The 21,430-nt window shown below is 44.7% G+C and overlaps 2 protein-coding genes across 3 annotated transcripts in view; both read right to left on the reverse strand.

The window, feature by feature from the left end:
- SFTA3 (surfactant associated 3) overlaps positions 1–17,846 on the reverse strand; it is a 40,421-nt gene extending 22,575 nt beyond the window's left edge. The window contains exon 1 of one of the 2 annotated variants that reach the window (XM_011926042.1): positions 17,084–17,846. In XM_011926042.1, the coding sequence (XP_011781432.1) occupies positions 17,084–17,125 (42 nt within the window). In that variant the 5' untranslated portion in view covers positions 17,126–17,846. The remainder of the gene's footprint in view (positions 1–17,083) is intronic. The other variant, XM_011926052.1, reaches the window with a different exon arrangement.
- Positions 17,847–20,367: 2,521 nt separating this feature from the next.
- NKX2-1 (NK2 homeobox 1) overlaps positions 20,368–21,430 on the reverse strand; it is a 4,518-nt gene continuing 3,455 nt past the window's right edge. The window contains exon 5 of the mRNA XM_011926610.1: positions 20,368–21,428. Within this exon, the coding sequence (XP_011782000.1) occupies positions 21,252–21,428 (177 nt within the window). The 3' untranslated portion in view covers positions 20,368–21,251. The remainder of the gene's footprint in view (positions 21,429–21,430) is intronic.

The raw sequence follows: 21,430 nt of genomic DNA on the forward strand, positions 1-21,430 counted from the left end.
TTTTTCCTACGGAAACCAGAGTGTTCAAGAAAGACAATATTTAGCAATGGGCTTTTGGGGGTTGGGAGGAGAAAAACATCTTGTGTGATGTAAAGGGAGAAAACATACAGACCACAACGAAACAAACAAACATTTTCTTTTGGCAAGAGATGACTGCAGAGTTTGAAGAGTAAATTACTTCCATCAGCGAGCACCTTATAAATTTAGGAGAATGGATCATCAACTCATTTGGAAGACAATTCTCTTTTTAATAGCAACAGTTTCACAGCTAGTTTTGTCTCCAAAAACGATACCTGCTAGACATCCATAAATTAGCTTTTAAGAGGAAGCAAAACTTGATGACAAACTATTGTCAAGTTGTATATATTTCTGATTCAAGTGAAACATGTTTTTAACAAACTGTTTTGTGAATCTGTTTTGAAGCACTTCAGCGGCCCAGAGGGAGCTCTACCTTTAATATATAGACAAGGTTACAAAGACTGTCAAAAAAAAAAAAAAGAAAAGAAAAGAAAAGAAAAGAAAAAGTAAGATGCAGGGAAGAAAAAAAGGAAACAAATGTCTATAAGGAACAAATTATGAACTTAACAAAAATATGACAAAATCTATACAATATTTTTTCCTAGTAGAACAATTTGTGAGTATAATAAATGAAACAAAAGCAAAACTTTTCTGGGTTGAACCAGGCATTGAATAAATTGTAGAAACAGAATAGTGTTAAATATTGCATATTCGTTTAAAACATTTATGATGTAGATGTTAATGTTAATGCAGTTAATTTAGTTCAGTGTTCTGTTAATATGAAAACAGCTATAATGTAGTACTTCATTATTTATAGTGTACTAATTAATCATTCATAATATGATGGTTTACCCAGGAAATGCTCAGTTATCTTTCACAAGTACAACAGCCATATATAAAACATGTAATAAATCAAATTCATGCCCTAAATATTATTCTTAAAAATCAGTATTTTTCTCAGGTTCAAATACAGATAAAATTAAAAGAAAACAAAAAAGGTAACTAAGATTATCTCCCTTAAAATGCAAATAGAACAGTCTTCGCGGATTTTCAAGATCTTATTTTCATAACAGTAACTTAAAAATAATTATTAGAAAGCACAGTTAAAAAGCATCATATATTTTTGATGAGTCAAATATTTATTTCCAGTCCTTTTTGCATCAAGACTGTGGGAAATGTGTATTATGAAGATCAGATGGTGCACTGATGTGAGAAATGTTGCAAAGCATCCTGTTGATTGGTTCTAATTAACTGCAATGCTCTTGTGTTCTCAGTTTTAGCCGGCATACACCACACAATGCCTTTTATTTTGCTTTGAATGGATTTTTACTTAAAAACAGCTGATCTCAGTAACCACAGTATTTTGGAATTTTTTATTTTTGTGAATTTCCCTGCAATGTTTTCTTTTCAATTTTAAAAGACAAATTTGAAAATACTTCTAAATCATAAAGTATAACCAGTTGAATTACCAGCACTCATGTGGTCTTCCACATGTATTTTGCATGTTCTGTAGTATGTGACTATATTCTCAAACTACATTTCAATCCCTCTTTAAAAGTTATATATCTGAGTAGTGGTTTAAGCAGAAAATCCTAAAAAGCAATTTAGAACACACTGCTAATTTTTTATTTTTGTAATCAGACTGTTAAGTAGAACAGAGCTAAAACCTGGGACCATGAGCAAGGAATGAGAAGGATTCCAGAATAAAAGTATTAAATAAAATTCTTTGCACTCACCTTTCTCTGATGATTTAAACTCAAGCAGCTCTGACAGAGAGGTCATGAATTTTCATCAACTTCACACATGTCATACATTTAAAAACATTTTGATTTGCCCTGGGACCCCTGTATGTCTCTGAAGCATAGTAATAGTGCTGGGATGTTTTCTAGGTACAAACCCTAGAAACTCCCAGGGCTCTAGAAGTTATATTACTAATGTAAACAGGCCCTTAAGTGGAAAAAAAATTAAATAACAGGAAATTTCCAAAGAAATGCAGAATTTAAAATAAGGAGGCTATTTTTAGAAGCAGCACACTTCCTGTGATTTTAAGGGTCACAATTGTATCCATACACTAGCCTTTTGAGAACATGCAGTTATTTGTCTTGAGAAATAGAATCATTTTGGACAGGAAAATCTATAATCTAAAAATTATAGCTAAATCATTCATTAGCCTAGTACACCTTAAAAGTGATTAAATAGTCATCTTTTTGTTCATGTAAGGATAAAATGTGACTCGTGAGCAGTCCAGTGTTTCAAAATGGCTACCAACACCCTTACTCTTTCCACGAGAAAGGCTAACTGTATAAAGTGGAGTACAGTCAACACAGAGTTTTACCCCACCTAACACCTCTAAAAGTTATTTTCCAAATATTTCTGTCCCTCTTAAACTTGTAAAAAAAAAAAATCATTAAGATGGAGTAAGAAATAAACATTAGGAGAGATTAATAAGTGTAAACAAAGCTGCCAATATAGAATAATATAAATAAAGTGCCATTACAAATAATTTACACTGTGCTCCTCATTTTACAACTGAGGAAATGCAGGCTAAAAGAGGTAAAGTGACTTTCCCAAGGTCTTACAAAGACGAAGATGTAAAGTTAAACTACAGGCAATTCTTGAGTCCTGGTAATACTCTTTCTACAATACTACACAGTCTTTCTTTTGTTTAATACAGTAACAAAAATGTCCTCAGGTGGGTGTCAGTCATATAATTAAGCAAAACAAGTATATATGTAAAAGGTATGTGCAGGTCTTACCAAATTAATTGGCCATCTTTACCCAGTGTGAAGTCTTTTTCTTTAAAAAGATGTTTCTTTGGAGAATATCTATACGCCTTCATTCTTGCCAGGCTTTGAGGATTTATATTTATTTGATGGAAGGTGGTTCTCTTTAGCACACTTACACCAAGCAGGCAGGTGAAAACAATCACCAGATAGTCTCACTGTCACTAGTTTGCCCCATTTCCATTCCATTCTTCACTCTGCTGACTGGCTGGCCTTTCAAAATGCACATCTGATTATGTTTGAGTTTTTTTCATTGGCTTTCCATCTGCTACATAAGATAAAATCTGCACTTCTTAGGCTGGCATTCAGGGGTCTTTGAAATGTTTAGCCTGTACCACCCCTTCAGTTTCACTTCTAACACTCTCCTCACATTTTATGTTGTGGCAATGCAAGCTAGGTATGATTCCCTGAACATGATATGCCTTCTCATTGCCCCTGGCCTTTGTGCATGCTGTTCCCTCCACCTGCAATGTCTGATAAAACCCTACTCCTCCTTGAAGAGCTCAAGCACCACCTTTTCTCCTCCTGCCAAACATAAATACTTCTGGAATTCCACGGCATCTTGCACAGACCTCACATTGCTCCACCCATTGCATTGAACTGTAAGTGTCTATTTACATGCCTGTTTCTCCACACACATTATCTTTGAGGTTAAAGACATATCTTTCCCTCCATGCCTACTACTTTGCCTGGTGTAAACACTGAGTGGATGTTTACTGACTAAATAAATGGATCAGTGTAAAGAGACCACCAATTTTGTTTTCTTATCACAAAATCTGTAAGCCTTGGGATGATATCCCCCAGCTCTTTTTTATAATGTCTAAAATGGGTGCACATGACAAAAGAATATTTTTACCAACCTCTTTTTAAGCTTTCTGTTATATTAACCTTTGCCTACAAGTACACTTGTTAAATCACTCTTGCTTTATAGTGAATTGACTTGACTTTGGCATCAAGTTGGTAGTGAAATATGAATTGATATCTTCATGTGAATGAAGAGGAGAATTCTCAGGTGAACAGTGGGCCACTGTTGTTCCAGATGTTGATAAAGAGAATTGCCTTTTACGGCTCCATTTCTTATTAGGAACACAAGTTAAAGGATAACCTGCAACCCACTAAGACTGTAAATGCACATTTGGGTATAAACATGAAGTGGCATCAGAATTTTTATGCCAAGTGAGTGCTTTAAAAGAGAATTTTTGTTTTGTTTTGTCTTGCTTTTTTACTAGAGGCAGGGTCCCAGGCTACCATGCACTGGCTATTTACAGGTGTGATCACAGTGCACTGCAGACTTGAACTCCTAGGCTCAAGCAATCCTCCTGCCTCGCCTCAGCCTCCCAAGTGGCTGGGACTACAGGGGGAGAATTTTTAGTTTAAACTAATGGAACTTAGATTTCAGATTTAGCTTATTTGAGGTTCAATTGCTGTTTGACTCTGTCCAGTCTTCCGCATTTTGCTGAACAGACACTGCCAATGATGCAAATGTCTTCTAAAGGAGCCTGCTCAGCTGAAGCCAGGGATGCCCTTGATACAAAAACACACGCTTTCCACTTGCAATGATACCCTCATATTTACTGGTAAAATAATTTGCATTTAAAATTAAAAAGATTTTGCCAGCAAATTCTTCCTCTAACATGTAGATAATCTTGAACCAGGCCCCCAAGTTAATGAAGAAATGCTTCAGTTGTTTAGGTTACTATAAGGCACAGGGCATCTCAATCCTGAAGCCACTTCCAATCTTGTGATTCCCCCTGTCCAGCTCCATGACATTGGCTCCATTGTGCCCCAAGGCAATAGTCCCAACTCACATGTGAGGAATGTTTACCAAGGGACAGCAATTAGGAGGACAGTAATAGTAGACATTGCTCTTATGTAATGAGTTCCCCTTGGTCATGAGATCACCTTCTACAGAGCAGCCCTATGTGGCATTATCATTAACAGTTAACACTAGTTTTTTAATTCTTTTCTGGTCAGTGAAAAGAAATTGTCAATTCCCACGTCTACTGCCTACAGAATGATAGGATTTGTGACCCCCTCATCATTTTAGAAGACAGTTACCCTTTAGAATCTTAAAGGTCTTGAATGGTGGGTGTGTTATGGAAAGCTTAAGTCTGGAATGTAGAAAGAGATGAACTCTAAGGATTTTCCAAGTTATTGTTAGAATTTGTTTTGTATTGTATCTGGGATTTTGTTTGTTTTAAACAGCACAGCATTACCTCACATAGTTTTAATTTGTGTAGCCAGAGAAATATAAAAGAGTCCTCTCTTACTAACTAACAAAGAATTGGCCCTCTTTTCTGTCATTTTGAATCAAACTGATCTAGACTTTTAATAATGTTTGTTTACATAAAAAGAAGAAAAATGCTAATAATACTTCATTATCTTTACATTTTTGTGTATCAGAAAGGATTACAACAAGAGAAGTACTGAAAAATGTTTTCCTTCCAACTTCCTTGATTCAGAAAGTATTTACTGAGCAAATATTATGTGCCAGGATCTATAAGAAGGTACTAACAGCAGATTTACAGCAGATAAAGAGAGAAAGAATATGGTTGTTTAAAGCTCTAAATTTAAGAATGTAAAATGTGACCAACTATCAAATCACATAGTCTTGGAATTTCCTTCTACTTTGTCTCTGCTCTCATAAAAGAAAAAGCTTTATTCTTATTCATTAGGATAAGTTTCAACTTTCTAACTTAATAAGAAAAAGTATATCTGTGTCTCCAACTTGGGTGGGGCCATTTGAAGTTCTTCGTAAAGGTATTAAAAAAATGGGCTTTGGTTTTCTTATAGGTCTGAAATGAAGCCATTACATTAAAATGATTTTTAGAGCAAGAGCAAGTAATGATTTGTATTATAAGCTAATAAAATGGGGGTTTAGGCATATTTGTACAATAAGGTCTTTTTAAATTCACTTGTATAGATATTCCCTCTCATTCCTGCTTAAATGAACTTGGAAGATTGTTCATCATTCAGTATTATTTAAATTACAAGGCACAAATCTGTCATCTGATTTTAAAATATTTTTCTCCTTTGGTAATGTAGATGACTAATGTCTATCTTTATTCTTCAAAGAATATGATAATGTGATAACATAATTTGGGGAAAAATTAGTTTTTTAATATCTCACATCTAAAGACCCCTTGGCATATTAGAAAATATAATATTCTTCTAAAAATACATTTTGCTAGCCCTCCTGGCCACTCATACTTCAATAAATTGTGCCTTTCTTTTCTGTTCAAAAAGTGCCACAAGGCCTCTCATACAAGCCAGTCCCCTTCATTGATGAAACCAGCCTACTTTCCATGGTACCTAATAATAAGTGTTACGGCTTTGCCTTTAGTGATGGTAGTTCATTTTAGATCCCCAAACCACTTCCAATGTAAGAGTATGAGAAAAGAGCCTATCTACCAACAAAGGGAACCCAGGATGTCTTGTCTCAGCTTTACAATTCTTTTATGTTACATTCCCAGATTTTACGTCCTCAAGAACACAACGCTAATATTTGAGAGAGATGTGTTTTGCTTTTACAATGCCCCTGTATGCAAGATCCCTGCCTGTTTTAATTTGAGGAAGAAAAGAACTATGTTTATCTAATTTCAATTTCACATTACTCCGAAAGTTGAGTATCTGAATCTTATCCATGTAGTAATAATTTCTCTATTAGTGTAATTGTTAAAAGCCAGAAGTTTGCTCTGTGAAAAAAAGTGATAGTCCTCCAAATTTCATTGAAGGCTCTTGATTTTTTCCCCTTATTACTGTCTGATAAGGGAAACTCTTCCTGATTTTTGTTCCCTATTAGTAATGAGAATCCTACTTCTATTTGTGACAGTTTTCAAAACTGGAACTATTAAGTAATGCACTTAAACTTACTTTCCAAGGAAACTGAGTGAGAACTCCTATACCTAAGTTACCTCTTATCATTCCCCTCCTTGCCCTTCCCAGAGTGAATTCCCCCAGTGATTTATTATATGAGATAGCAGACTTAGAGATGGGGCCGACTGGTGGACCTGCCCACTGCCACTGGTTTTCCTCGTACCTTTTAGATGCTCCCACAGGATTTCATGAGTGATTCACTCCTCTCCATGTCTCCTGGCAGCTAAATGGGAATATTGGAGAGCTGCCAGAAGGGTAGGTAGCCAACCTGCTTGCCCTTAATTGTGCCTGCCAGCTTTTTAATAACAGAAGTAGGGTCAAGTAAGTGAAATCACGAACTGAGGAGAGTATTCTGAGAATGCAAAGGCAGTTAATGTCCTTCCTCAGATGACTGGCAACCCTTGGCAGAGTAATCTATGATTTGTGGCACCTGACCCTTCCACTGTGACTGTTATCTGTGTATTCACTACAAACATATTTACAGAATCTCTCCATTAGCAAAGATGCCTTGTGTGTGATTACCCAATTGTCATGGTCACACTAGGGTTTTGATACAGTTCCTATTCACGAATGAAAAACTGCACTAAACTGCACACAGGATTGGTTTGAAGCAGGAATCCTCAATCAATAGACCAAGACTTCTCCTGGTAGATCTCAAAGAGATTATTACACCATGGTCTTGCTCCCCTTCCTCTCTGAAACTGCTTTCCCACCTCCCCACCATCCAATCTCAAGACAGAACCTCTCTCATTTATTCCCTTGAATTCTTAAAGATTCTTAATAAAGTTAAGAGTAACTAGCTATAAGAACTATCTAAAGAGGTGGATCTGTTTTTAAGCAGACTGCACCTCAGAAAGTATTGGACGAGAGGACTCCCTGCTTAAATCAGTTACAATAGCTCTGCATTTACATAGTACTTAGTCTCAGCAAAGTATTTCCTCCTCAAAATTTTTTAGTCAGGAATACAGATAGAGATAGGTTGCAGGCTGACTTTATTCTTACGGAATTAAATACAAACAATTTTTAAAAAATATCTTCTTTGAGTCAAGTGACCGTGAAAGCACCTGTTATTTAAAAGTTTATTGAGTAGTTTAAAAAGCGGTGTCTCCCTCTTCCCCCTTCAACAATAAATGGCATTGAAGTCCTCCGTTTCTCTTGTTAAATCCTGCAGTTCGCTCGCTCATGAATATTAACTGAGAAAGATGAAGCAGTAATTTAGGGAATCGAATCAAACTCACTACGAGCAAATAAGTGGTCCTGAATCAAAATGGAATAAACGATAACCCAAAGTCATTGTCAAGTCTCCCAAATGAAGAGATGTTCTGGGTAAATAAAAGTGACAAAGTCGTACCACCTAAACAAATGTAGAAAATAGATGCCACAGATCAAGAAATACTACTAAGGTGACCTGACTTGATAGTAATTGCAGGCAGCTTTTGAGAACTGCATCGGGGTTAAACGACAGAGATCCCGACGACCTGGGCGACCGGCCCTGTGCAGCCCGACAGGAGGCTGCGCCCAGAATCCTGGGCTTTGGGCCTCTGGGGCCCAGCGAGGAGATGAAGAAGTCAAGTCTCGAGCTCTCCGGAGGTGCGACGGCCGCCGGGCCAGTGCTGGCTCAGAGGAAGACCCTGCCAAAAAGAGCGCTCGCCCCCACCCCTGGAGCCGACCCTGCGCAGTAGGGCCGCAGCCGGTCCCTGCGGGCAGCTCTGCGGGCGCGGGCGGGAGGCTACCGGAACACACGCTGAGGTCAGGCTGACCACGCCGCCCCCTCAGTCGCCGCATCGGGGGGCTGGCGGCCAGAGCCTTAGAAGCGCCTGCTCTGCCGCAGGAAGAAAGACCCCCGACTGGCATCCACTGCCCAAACCCACGCGGGGGCCAGCCAGCCAGCGGGCCGGGGCGGGAAAGCTCCGCGCGGCAGCGGGACATAGGATCGCCATCGGGGACCTGGGCGACGGCTGGAGCTTGGGCGCCCCTCCAGTTGGACGTCATCTCCACGCGGTTCTTCCCAAGCGCCGCGAATTCAGCCCCCTGTGAAGATGCTTTGGCGACCAACAGGGGGAAAAAAGGAGTCACTTAAATGGGAGAAGGAAGGGGGTGGTCATGAGGACTTGGAGGAAACCACACGGAAAAGAAATCCCCATCACTACCAAAAGCATTTCTAAGAAGTCATAAGGTTTTATGCCTGGAGATTTCACTTTAAAAGCTGGAAAAAAATTATTCCACTGCTTTTAATTGAAGTAAACAAAGTGCAACAAATCCTAACTCAAATATGATTGCAGTGAGATTAGGGTCTAATTGCTTAGGGTTCAGGTGGAATCTGCGGGCTAAATCCTACAGGGCCAATCTGAATTTCACAATCATTCTGTCAAAAGGAGAGAGATGAGAGCCCACACGCTTCCTAACAAGTCATTTTTAACAGTTACAAGCTTCGCACAAAGACCACACAGGGCGTCTAAGAGATGCAAATCTAATCCCTGGTCATTCTACAGGCCTTCAACAAAGATGTGCTAAACCCTAATAGAAAAGAAATCAGTTCTCTGTCACCAGCCCCTGGTAAAATCTATTAGAGAATGGACAGAGCCGCATCTACAGCAGTTGCTGCAAAGGTTAAGGACAAGTACAAATAAGAGGGACCCAGTTTTGTTTTCCGTGTGAAATATCGGGAGAAGCTAACCCCCAAAGAGTGACGGGATTCGATCCGTGGCTTCGCATTCATTTGAATGCTAGAAAAAATAAACACACATTAAGATTTTGAAGGCTCTGTTTCTGAATTCAAGAGAGATGAAACAAATTCGCCCAAAAAATGGAAATCTTTGCCTCGGAAATTATCGGAGAACATTAACCGGGAGGGAGGGGAGCGCGCAGGTCGCCAAGGAAGGACGCGGGTGCCGCCCCTTGCTTTGGGGTGACACAGCTGGGCTCAGGAGCCAGCCAAGCTGACTTTGCGAGGTGGCGCCTGGGCCTTTCCGGGGAAAGCCCTGATGGCGGAGCCGCGGCCGGGAAGGGACTCAAATGCTGGTGGCCTCTAGGCTGGGGCCGAGCAGAGGGTGCCAACCGTAGGAAGTCTGGGCGGCCGCCCTCCTACCCAGACTAGCCGGTGCTGGGCCGCGATCCCTCTCAGCTACCTGGGTTGCCCGCCTCGGGGCCCATGGAGAGGGTTCTGTGCCTCCCAGGCAGGGAAGCGTCTTGATGTGCACCCCGGCGTTCACCGACCAAATAAGGGCCTCGCTCACACAGTCGGTGTCATACTGGGTATTAAAAGGGTTGTGTTGCAGCTAAAATATCTCACAGTGTGTTGAACCTCATAAAAAGGAGTACCCGAATTCCAAGCCCCTCGAAGTCCCCAAGCAGCCTGGAGGGTGCGGGGCGGGGGACTCCCCTCTCCTCTCCACACTGAGCCACCGGGCAAGCCCAGGCCTCCTCCTGCGCCAGGGTCCCCGGGCTCCGAAACTGCGAGAGCCCTGCGGAGCCCGGCCAGCGGGGCAGGGGGTGGGGGCTGGGGGCGGGGACCTGGGGGGTGCAGCCCAGCCAGAACCTGCGGCCTAGCCTGATCACGGGGAGCCGGGATCCACCTTCCATCCTGGGAAACGATTCGGGTTAGGGAAGCGGGGTGGGTTCCGCTCGGAGTTCCCAGGCAGCTGGGGCTCCCTCCAAGTGACGCCTTTGTCCAGGCCGCGCTCGCGGAGAATAAAGGGGGCGCTGTCCAACCGCAAGGTCGGGGAAAACCAAGGGGCTCTTTTTCTAAAATGCCCTCACCAAACTACAGGGAGGAGGAATGGGACACGTGTGCAGAAAAAGAGTTTTGCCTGTCTCCACAGAAGTTTCTAGAAGCTATTTCCTCTCCTCTTAGCCTTGCCCTCTGCCCCCAGGTTCCCTTGAATCTGTTCCTCCGCAGAGTACAGAACCCGGAGCTGTCCAGGGTGGAGAAGCAGGCTGGGGTTCCGCAGACGAACTCCCGGTCCTGACCCCTGGACTCCACAGTCTTTTAATTTGCTCTGGCAGGACAGTTTCCCTTCTTAAAGCCTGGAAGAAGGGAAGGCCAGCTTTTCTAGGTTTTGCCCCTCAGCTCAGAGACAGACTGCCATACACACATCTGCTTCCTCCTTATCCCTCTCTATGCCCCTCCAGGGGAGGCATATGCCTTGAGTCCCGGCTGTACTCATTCTTTCCCATCTACTGACATTAATTGAATTTCTCCACGCTGCGGCTTCTCTTTGCTTCCATCATTTTTCTCCTTAGTCCTCTGATAGGCTGACCTTGGCTGTTCTCTGGTCTTCTTACTCCCCAACTGATCTCCCATATGGACCTTACTGACTTTCATTCTTTATTACTTAGCCCATCCACTTTCTCTACTTTTCCTTTTAGTACTGACATTAGGATAAACAATACCGAATTGCCTATAAAGTAGGACTGCAGCCAAGACTGGAATTGGACAAGAAAGCAAAGAAAACATAGGCATTGCAATAAAGAAATGGAAAATGGGGAAGGATGAAGAAACAGATGAAAAGTAGATAATAAAGTCACACCAGGCTGTAAATACAAGAATAAGATGTTTGATGCTTCTGCACATGATATTGGGGTCCTAATGAGGGTCTCACACACCTACACTGGGGAGGCAGGAGGAGTCTTCCTGAGGAGGGCAGGCTGAAGTTTCTTCTTTCTGACTGGGATTGCACCTGAAGATTTGGGTTAGCGAGCGCCTGTGCATCCTGGGCCCGGGAGGGTGGAAAGGGATCAACACAAATCACAACCACTTCTAGAAATAGTCATGTGGGCAGTGTATCTCTATGGGGCTGTCAGATGACTACAACTTCCTGTCCTGGATCTCTGCTGCTTTTGGGCACCACATTCCTGTCCACCCAGCCAAGCCTGGTCTGAGGCTGTGTCCTCAGTCATGGGAGCCTGTTTCCCTTTCCCCTAGCAGACTAGGTCCTGTGGGTCCCAGCATCCCCTTCACCTCCTGCCAGTTGTAGGAGTTCTGTCCTCCCAGTTTGCAGAACCAGGGAGCTTGTGGGAGGCCTTACCTCCACTGCCACCCCCACCTCACCCCAGGGCAGATTAGTGCCTCTGGATCACTCTCAGTTATCCACAGGATGGGTTCTAGAGACAGAAAAAAAAATCTAGAATTTATAGCTGGGGGTGGAAGGCGCAGTGAAGGAGGTATAGGGAGGAAGAATGAAATATTTAGATCTTTGGGGTTCTTGCCATTTGGCCCCTATTAAAGAGAACCCTGGGGCTTTTAGAATGAGTTTTGCATGAAATTGAACAAGCAGGGCCATGAGCTGTAAGGAATCCCACCTCCATCCCCAGACATACACACACCTTATCTATTGGTTCTTCTGAGGTCTTCCCAGAAGCAAAAATGCTTTACAAGGATATCCAAAAACACAGCACCTGCCTACGAGGCACCACTTTGAAGAGGCTGATAAATTACCCCCCTTTGAAATAAAAATGGAATTAGCGGTAAGCACATACTAGTATTAATTTGAGTTTCAGTCTCCTAGAAAATTCGTTAGATGTTGGTATCTGGGCAGAGACGGAATCTCTTTTCCTTAAGAAAATTCACCAGGGAAACAGCAGTACTTCGCTGGCTTTGTTTGGTTTCGTTTATTTGTACAAAGAAAGATTGTGCGTTAAGATCTTTTTTTTAAATCCCTACAAGTTGGAGTTTGCATCATCGTCGTGACCTAGTGAACTAATATTTGTATATTCTGGGATCTAAATTCCCGGGAAGTTTCTACTCTTCCGCACACCAGACTTGCCGGTGTGATCTCCAGGAGGGATTGGGGGCCGCGTCCGCAGGGGGCGCGCGGCCGAGGCTGTTCCCAGCGCGGGAACTGGAGGAAGAGCCTGGGTAGGGGCGGGGCGGGGCGCGGGGACGTGGGGACGCGGGAACATGGGGACGCGGGGACGCGGGACGGGCGGGGGCCAAGAGCCAGGCTGCCGGCTGGGTGTCGGGAGAGAGGCCGCGGGTGGGTGGGGTAAGGACTGGGACTGGGGAGACTGAGAGGTGGGGGATGCAGGGAGGATGAGGCTGCCGGGCAGGAAACTAAGCGCCTGGGACAGCTGCTTCTCTTGGTCCTGGAAATCAAACTTTCGCAGCGAGAGACCCTAAGACAGCTCGCAATTTCAAGTGCCCACACTTCTAGTTTAGACACTTGGCAACCCATTTGGAACAGCTGGGCCGCGAGGGGCCCCCAGGTCTTTGGCGGCGTCGTTGGGAGGTCGCAGAGTTGTCCCTGGGCTTCCCTGAAGGCCCCACAGACTCCCTGCCAGTCCTGGCCACACCCAGCCAGGGATTCGCAGCTCCAGCCTGAGAATGTTAACCCCGGCAACCCCTTCTGGCGGCCATTCCCTTAAAAACCAATTCAATTTTTCCATCAAGTCTTCTACCCAATGGGTAGACTCTTCATTATATGACTGTTAACCAGTACCGAGGAGAAGCACAATCAACAAGGTTTCTCTGTTCACCTTTCTTGCCGGTTTTTTCCTCCCAACCATGGAGTCTCCATTTTCTAAGCAATTAAATTATATATTCAACAGGAATATTCCGTTTAAAATACTTCGGGACCGAAGACTGATGCCCAAGATCTGAAGCTGGAAGAAAATATTTAGTGCTTGCCTACAGATTCTGTCACCCATCATCTGCTCGGAATGCGCTCCCTATCTTTCAGCGTGTCCGGCTCTTATGATTGCAAATGGCCCTGTTTTCAAATGGAAATAAGACTTGCAAACTGATTATGTGTATTGAATCAGAATCACTCGCTAGATCCTCTTGTTTAAAATGTATTGAAAAAAGGATGATGGCTGCAGACCTCTGTAACCAGCTCTGTCTCTTCTCTGGGAGGTCGATCTATTTTGCAACTTTTTGCCATTTGAGCATGTTTCAGCCAGATAATTACATTGCCATTGTGTTACCGACCCAAAGCTCAGACATGGTACACACACCACCTCCCAGCTGTCTCCCAGGCCCTTCCCTCTAGGATCACCCCCCAAACACCACAGGCACAGTATATAAACAGTCATCCACCATCTCCCCCACCTCCCCATCACTTTGACCTAGCTATATATAACCAGCACTTCTCAGCTGCCGCAGCCTCCCTCAGAAGCCCACACACTTTCACCAGGAACAGTTGTTTCTCTTTTCTCCCAGTCTCCTTTCCAGCCCCCTTTCTCTCTTCTGTCTTTCCAGTGAGCAGAACCACATACACAGCCCCCAACTAACTTTCACAGGTGCACCACCAATGCAATCTAAGTATTTAGCCATGTTGAGAATTTTCAACAACTAATTGTGTTGATGTGGCATTGTAATTGATAGAAAATGGTTAATACAGGAAGGTTAATGTGAACATGTTTGCATGCTACCATGTATCTCAAAGGGTTTCTCTTTCTCTTTACCCCCACCCAGTGCTAAATGATGGCCGTGAATGGGTTGGCTTTTTGTTAAATATTTCTAAAAAGTTTTTCTGTTTGATTTCAGTATGAAGTGAATGGACTATGTAGATGTGTAGAGAGATGTCTGAGCTTTATCTATTGTGTGAGTTGTAGGTATGATACAACGCAGCACTTCCAAAGTTTACTGCACCCAGGCTCAGGCTCAGGAACAGTCTTGCCAGGGAACAGTACTGCCAGAGAGCAGTAATCAACATTTCAGTTAATACTGCCGGGTCAGTGGGTAGTAATGAACTAGCTACAACTTCTGTTTGCTGTGGCTTGCAGTAGGAATGTGTGCTGTGTGCACCACAGTGGTTTGAGAGTTGCAATTCTCTCTGAAGCAGAATCAGAAGGGAAGGAAGAAGCGGTCACTGCACAGCCCCCCAGGCCCTTAGTTGCAACCCAGGTCTTGCAGACCTTGAGGCACCATCAAGTGGCCAGGCAGAGAGAGAGATTTAATCCTCTGCGTGTTGAGTCTCCTCTAGAAAAGTCTGTCGCTGCAAGTCTCTTTAGAGACCTAATGCTCTGGAAGCCTCTGCTGGGACCATAACTTTGGAAGGTTCGCTTTACACATAGGTATATCGAGTTCCTTAGACACTGACTGAGTCTCCAGGTTTATGGCAGAGCATGCAGTCAGCTCAGAGGAACTAACTCTTGGTCCTCTTCGTGTCATTACGGTAATTCCCAGGTTTTCTTCTGCGCGCGCGCACTCAGCCCCGTGTGTGCTGGAGAGATCAGGTAAATCAGTAGCACGCGAGCCAAATAAAGTCTTGTTTTCCTAGAGCTTTGGACCTTTAGAGCAGTAGCATTAGGAGAGAGAATGCAGGCAAAGTAGAGGCCAACCTGTTGTGGGTCATTTTCCATAGACTGGATCCAGAGCACAGGGAAAAGGGAAGGATATCCAAAGATACTTCATGGCCTGATATCTCTGATTTTTTAGAAATGAATGATCAGCAATCACCAATACTCTAGAAATAGAATATTTAACACTCCACCAACAGCCTGCTGTTACTAACAGCAAGGTCTAACAATCAAAGATCGGATTCTCTAGAAATGTGTGAAATAGAGGGGAAAAGGGAGAGGAAAAAAAGTTTGCCTTTTTCCTTGCTGTCAGACAACACTCAGATCTGCATTCTTATTTCCTCTACTATGTGAAGGCTTAAAGGCTGAAATCAAGAGGACGTTTGCAACAAATGCAGAGCAGAAACAGTTTTCATTTGTTTGTTGCTGTTGTTGTCCCAGGGCAGTAGTATTTATACCCATGATTTTTATAGGTGGATAAGTTCAGCAAGGGACAATATCTTTTTTGTTATAGAATGCCTCAAGAAGTCTTATCCACAGCTGTGTCTCAGACACAAAGTTCAAATTCTTTAGGAAAAAATTTCAGTATTTCCTAAAACATAATTAGTTATCCAGAGTTTCACATGACAATAAATAAATATTCTGACTTAAAGTGGGTAAAACTAAAGGGTTTTGGTCTATCTGAATTTTTCAGGGAAGCTAATGAGACACCTTAATTGAGGTAGTGAATTTATTCAATGTTCTTGCATCTAACGGGTTCTGTAAAATCTCTGAGAATTCTATATTACAATTTTTCCTTTTAAATGTCTTATAAAATAAATATATGCATGTAAGATAGATCGATATTTATATATACGTGTGTATAAGATAGATACATATGTATATATACCTCTTTACACACATACATATAAATACATAGAAATCTGTGTGCAATCACTTACAGAGTAAGCAGAATCAGATGTGGATTTTATGTGGGAGGCAAGAGTTTTCTTTAACAAGTCCTTTTGCCTACTACATTTATGTTATGTTTTATTTATATTTCAGGCAGAGCACTGTGATCGATTTATGTTGAAGTGTCCTACAAATAACAAAAATAGACAAAACAGCAAAATGGATTTAAATCTAACCCTATCCAAAACTTGGCTACAACTCATAATAACAAGGGTAATAAATGCTTAGGTGGCAGAGGTCAAACGGGAAACATTATCAAACGAGGAGAGGCACAGTAACCCAGCATCATGCCTCGATGCCCACCAAGTTGGGCATTAGGTCACTATCAGAGAGAAATGCAGCCAGCCACTTCAGCTATGGCTTCAGCTGAGGCAAGAGCTGTGCTGCCAAGTTGCTGAGCCTGCTCTTTCTCCATTCCTTTGAGATTCATTAAAGAAAGTTCAGAAACACAACTACATGAGGTGAGGATAAGGGCACATGCAGACCCCCTTCAGTAAAACTTACTTTCATCTACTCCCATCCATATCCAATTCCCTCAGCTTGGGTGGACAAACTTTCCAGAGAGGGTGACTGAAAATGACTCCTTCTAGAAGCAACTGGCCTAAGGGGCACCAGAAAACTTTCCTGTGCTCCGAGTTGAGGTAAGCTACTAAATTGGGCCCCACAGAGGGTGGCCTGAAGTCTCAGAAACACAACTGCACGAGGAGGAACGCGCCAGCCAGGAAGGCAGGGACAGCCAGAGGAACGTGGTGTCCAGCGTCTCCTAACCAGGATCTAACAGCAGAGAAAACATTCAGCCTCCTCCCTCCCAATACCCGTGTCTGTCACTTTCCTTCCATTCGAAAAGAAAGTCCTGGTTGAACTAAACAGGCCAGTAGCCCATGCCTAAGAACCATATCATCTCAGATTCTCATCTCCCAATAGGCTTCCTACTTCTCCACAAATAAAATCGTCTACTCCGCTTCCTCGCGCTAATAATTGGGGGGTGGGGAGCAGGGAAGGGAGAGCGATGTCTGGAGACATACGATCAGAATTCAAGGCAGCTTCTAACAACTCTCTTGTTTATAGAAAATGAATGTCTGCCTGGCTTGCTTTTAGTTCAGAAAAGGGGTCAGTCTTTATCAGCACGGTTCACACAGATCCTGGATTTCTTTTCCCTTATCTTAAATTGACCCGCTTTTAAGATAAAGACATAATAGAGAAAGCATTGACCTTACCTGGTCCCTAATGAGTTGGAAGTCAGAAAACCCCGCTCTCATTTCCTCTTATCTGGATCGCCTGAGAAGAGATTCGCGCTACCTTTTGTGCACTCGCGCCTCGAGATAGCCCCTCACTGACGCCTGGACGCGGTGAGCGCGCTGAAGGCTGTGCGGCCTCTAAAGTCTGAGAATTCTTCTCTGCGGCCTCAAAATTGGAGAGTTGGATGCCAAACCAAGACACTGTCACTAGAGCTCGCTCCCTAGCCCTGGCCCAGGAAGATTTAAAATTCCTTAGAAGGCTCCCGAGCAAGTCTTTCCCTATGAAAGGCCAAACTCTAAGCTTCGGGAAGAAGCCTCCTACAAGGACACAGGTCTGGAGCGCCCGGGGCATCCGCGTCTCCAGGAGTGCGCGCCCAGAGCCTTTCTAGCGGAGACTGCCCGGGTCTGACTCGGATTTCATTCGCTGGGCCCCAGGCTACTTCCCACCGGGCCAGCAGCAGGGCCGAGCCCCTGCCCTGTTGGCTGAGGCATTCCCTGCCCCCATCCGCCTCCTGGCCTTGAGGACCGCAGTGTGTGCCCTTGTTGGTAGCCGCAACAGCCCGGGATCCCTGTCTCCCCTACTCAGAGCATATCTGTCTCGCTCTTCTCCCCTCTTCTGAGCTTGGCCCAGTCCCTGACCCCCTTGCTAGCTGAGAGAGCTGCTTTCCTTCCTCTCCTGCCCACAGCTCCCAGTTCCCAGGCTGGGGCCAGGGTGGGGAGCCGCTTTGGGATGCTAAACATCAAACAAGCCCAGTCTGGGGTTTCAGGGCCCGAAGCCACTAGAGCCGCTCTCCAAGGCTCTCGAGAAAGTCCTCGTGTTTACATGGCGAAGTGGGGGTGGGGAGAGGAGGGGGGGGTGCAGTGTGCAAAATCTCCCCCACTCCTCGCAGCCGTTGGGGCCTAGGGATTGGTAGGGTACTTTGGCGGAGGCAAAGCTTCGCAGTGATCTCGGGGTGAACTGTACTTGCTCCCAAACCTCGGAAGCTTCCAAGCACCTCAGTGCCAGGGGCATCCTCAGAATGCCGATTTCTCCGAGAGGGGAGGCCAGAAATTGGGCATGAGTTGATGCAGGAGATTCCCGGAAAGGAGGACGGTCGGCTTTCCAGAAGCCGACGGTGCTGTAGGGGCGGAGGGTGTTCCCAGGTTGCGGAACCCTCTTGCACTGCTCCCAGCGCCACCTATTTCCCTAATGAAAAGCTTCAGATTGCGTTCTAGGTCTCTTCCTGCAGCTGCGACAAGTCCCCTAGCCGGGAGCGGGAGCGGATGGAGCTAGCGTGATTGATGGGGAGAAAGAGACTGAGGTCCTGTTTGTCTCGGTCCCCAAACCCAACTGAGTTCACCTTTCCCCGGGACAAGTAAACAGACTTCAAACTATGCCGACTCTAGACGTCGAGGAGAAGAATGTATTTGTTGGAAACTCCATCCAGTGCAAAGATGATAAGGCCGAAGGTACCACAGCCTACTAAAATTGTCACTCCCAAAGGCTTGCTCCCGGCTGGAACGGGGTGCGGGGCAGCCGCCTGGACCACAGACGGGCACTGCCAGCCAGGTCCCCGCCCGGGCTTGGGCTAAGCTGGGGCAGGTTTAGCGAAGCTCCAATTCCGTGGGATCCGGACCTAGAGCCAAACAGCAGCTGCAGTATCCACGTCCCCTGCCCGGCCGGCCTGAGCTGGGTGCCTTAGCCACCTACACTCCTGGTCCCGGAACCACAGCTGACCATTCCAACGCAAGTGGTCAAACTTTACGGGTTTTTGTTTGTTTTCCAAAATGTGAGACCTGCTAAAATCACCCTTTCCCGCCTTTCAACCAGCACACTCACTAGACCCAACCATCCTCTTGGGTATCTTCGAGTCCCTCTGGATATTGGAAACTGTATCTCAGCAGTGAGGCCCAGGTTTCTGAGGGAGAAAGCCCAGCCTAGCCCCCAGTCTTAAGGCACCACCCCAGAGGAGCCTCCAGGAAGTCAACAAAGAGGACTACTGGGACCGCAGCAAGGACTCTGGCCAGTCTGCTTTCCTCACAAGCTGTTGGTGGGGGAGCGGGAGGAGGGATTGAGAAGAGATGCAGACATAATGAAATGAAAGAGGGAAAGAGAGGAAGAAAAAGAAAGTTGAAAATCTAGGCGAGAAGTGAGTACATGCCAAATAAGAATCAAGTGCCCATAATCCAATACTTCCAGGCCTAGAGGAAAGTGCTGGGAGGGGCATCTGTCCCCAGCTCACTCAGCTCGCTCAGCTGCCTTTCGTCGGTAGATTTGGCAAGGGTGACCCGGAAGGGGCTACAGCCCATCCAGGGACTACAGTTTTTCTATGTTCAAAACCATTCCTTCTCCCCTCCCTCTCATCCCTGATGGGTCTCCCAACACAAATGCTAAGCACTGAGGAAACCAGGAAATTAGAGGTTGGAAGAAGGAATCAAAAATGATTTTTTTTTTTTTTTTGCTTGGCATGGGAGGTAGTGGTTGGGAGGTGGCGAACTGCAAACAGGAGAAAGATTCATTACTACAAAAATTTAGGATCCCAGAGAGAAAAACTGGTACAACAAAGAGTGAAATCTCAGCTCACAAAATCCTTCCTGGGACGTCCTCAGGCCTGTCACCCAGTGTTACTCCATTGGAGGCCAAAGGAGCCAAAAGCAGCAGGGGCTGTGGGTGTCTGCTGCTGGTCCCCGAGAGGGATCCCTGTTTTAGGGCAGAAATAAGACCCCAGAATGACTTCTTCACTTTTGAAAACAGCTTCCCACCAAATTCTGTGAAGGAGCTCAGCCACGGATTAGAAATAAAGATTTGATGTTCAAATCTACAGAGGCGATCCATTCGCTAAAAACCGTAACTCACTCAGAGTTATTTAAAATGGGTGTCCTCTCTCACTGTTTTAAAACTTTGGCTCAGGTTTGTGAGACCACAGTAGATACTTCTGAAACTCCTATCAATAGAAGCCTGGCTCAGAAAATGAATTCTTTGGTCTCTTTCTCTTTCTCTCTCCCTCTCCCTTTTGGTGGAAGTAGTTTGGTATTTCGGTCCTCCACTGCAGTCTCAGGACTGCTCCAGGTTTGCTTCCACACAATTTCTAAGGAAAAACAAAACTCCCTCTTCCTGTGGGGCAAGGACTCTCGGCCTGGCCTCCTTACCTCCTTAACCGGTTCAGAATCCTTTGAGCTCAAACCCAAACAATTTGAATCTCATCAGACCAGAGACAAGATCCTCCCAAGCCCCCACCCTTAAAGCCATATAAAGCCAAATCAAAACCAAACAAAAAGGAGGGTTTTAATCAGAAAAAGAATCTTTTTAATTTGTATAATTTATTAGAAGCTTCTTAGGAACTATATTTAAGCCAAATATCTACATAAGTTACAACAGAAAAAGACTGACGCCGCAAATACCAAACTGCCAAATAATATACACAGATTTGTAAATGCCCATAAAAAAATGTGAAGGGCTGGGGACTGGGAGTGGTTTTCCTTTTTACAACAAAATGTACAGATTACTAAAAACTAGGCATTTAGTCCAACTTTTGACAGCGTTTTACAGCTACAAGTTCACATCAAACATAAACAATTTTCGCGGAGGGCGGTCGCCGCTGAGCCTAGGCGGCCAGAGGGTGCCGGGGAGGGGGCACTTCCTTTGTGTCAGTGACAAGTGGGTTATGTCGAAGACTCTTTCCTCTCCCCAGCTCCTGTCCTCCCTTCAAAAAAAAAAAAAAAAAAATCCTGGTATTTACAAGCGAGTCCACTTTGCTGGCAGAGTGTGCCCAGAGTGAAGTTTGGTCTTTAGACTCCAGAGCCATGTCACAGAGCCCTCTCCAATCTGTGCCCCGCCCTAGCGTGGGAAACCCATTTGAATCGCCAAAAAAGACAACCCCAAAGCTGTTTTATGCCCTTCTCTGCTTAAAGATTCCTTAAGAGATTGGATGCGCTTGGTTGTTTTTATTTTCTTTAAAAAAAAAACCACAAATTTTAGGGGGGAAAAAAAAGAAAGAAAGACGTCCAGCAGTTTGGCCTTTGTGGTTTTTTTGTTCCTTGGTCTAAACGCGGCCAGGTTCTTAAGAAAAGTCGAAGCGCGTGGAGCAGCGGTGGATGGTGGTCTGTGTGGCGGGCAGGAGGGAAGTGGTGAGGCAGAGCGCTGGGCTAGGGCCGGCCCGGCGTCCTCTCACCAGGTCCGACCATATAGCAAGGTGGAGCAGGACATGGTGCCGTAGTCCGAGCCAGAGGAGTTCAGGTGGGACAGGCTGGATACCTGGCCCTGCAGCGCCGCGGGGCTGGCGGCGTGGTGCGCCAGGTCCGGAGACTGGCCTGCGCTGCCTGGCTGGTGGCCCGGGTGTGCGCCAA

This window comes from Colobus angolensis, unplaced genomic scaffold (assembly GCF_000951035.1).
Source record: "Colobus angolensis palliatus isolate OR3802 unplaced genomic scaffold, Cang.pa_1.0 Scaffold119, whole genome shotgun sequence".
Classification (NCBI taxonomy): domain Eukaryota; kingdom Metazoa; phylum Chordata; class Mammalia; order Primates; family Cercopithecidae; genus Colobus; species Colobus angolensis.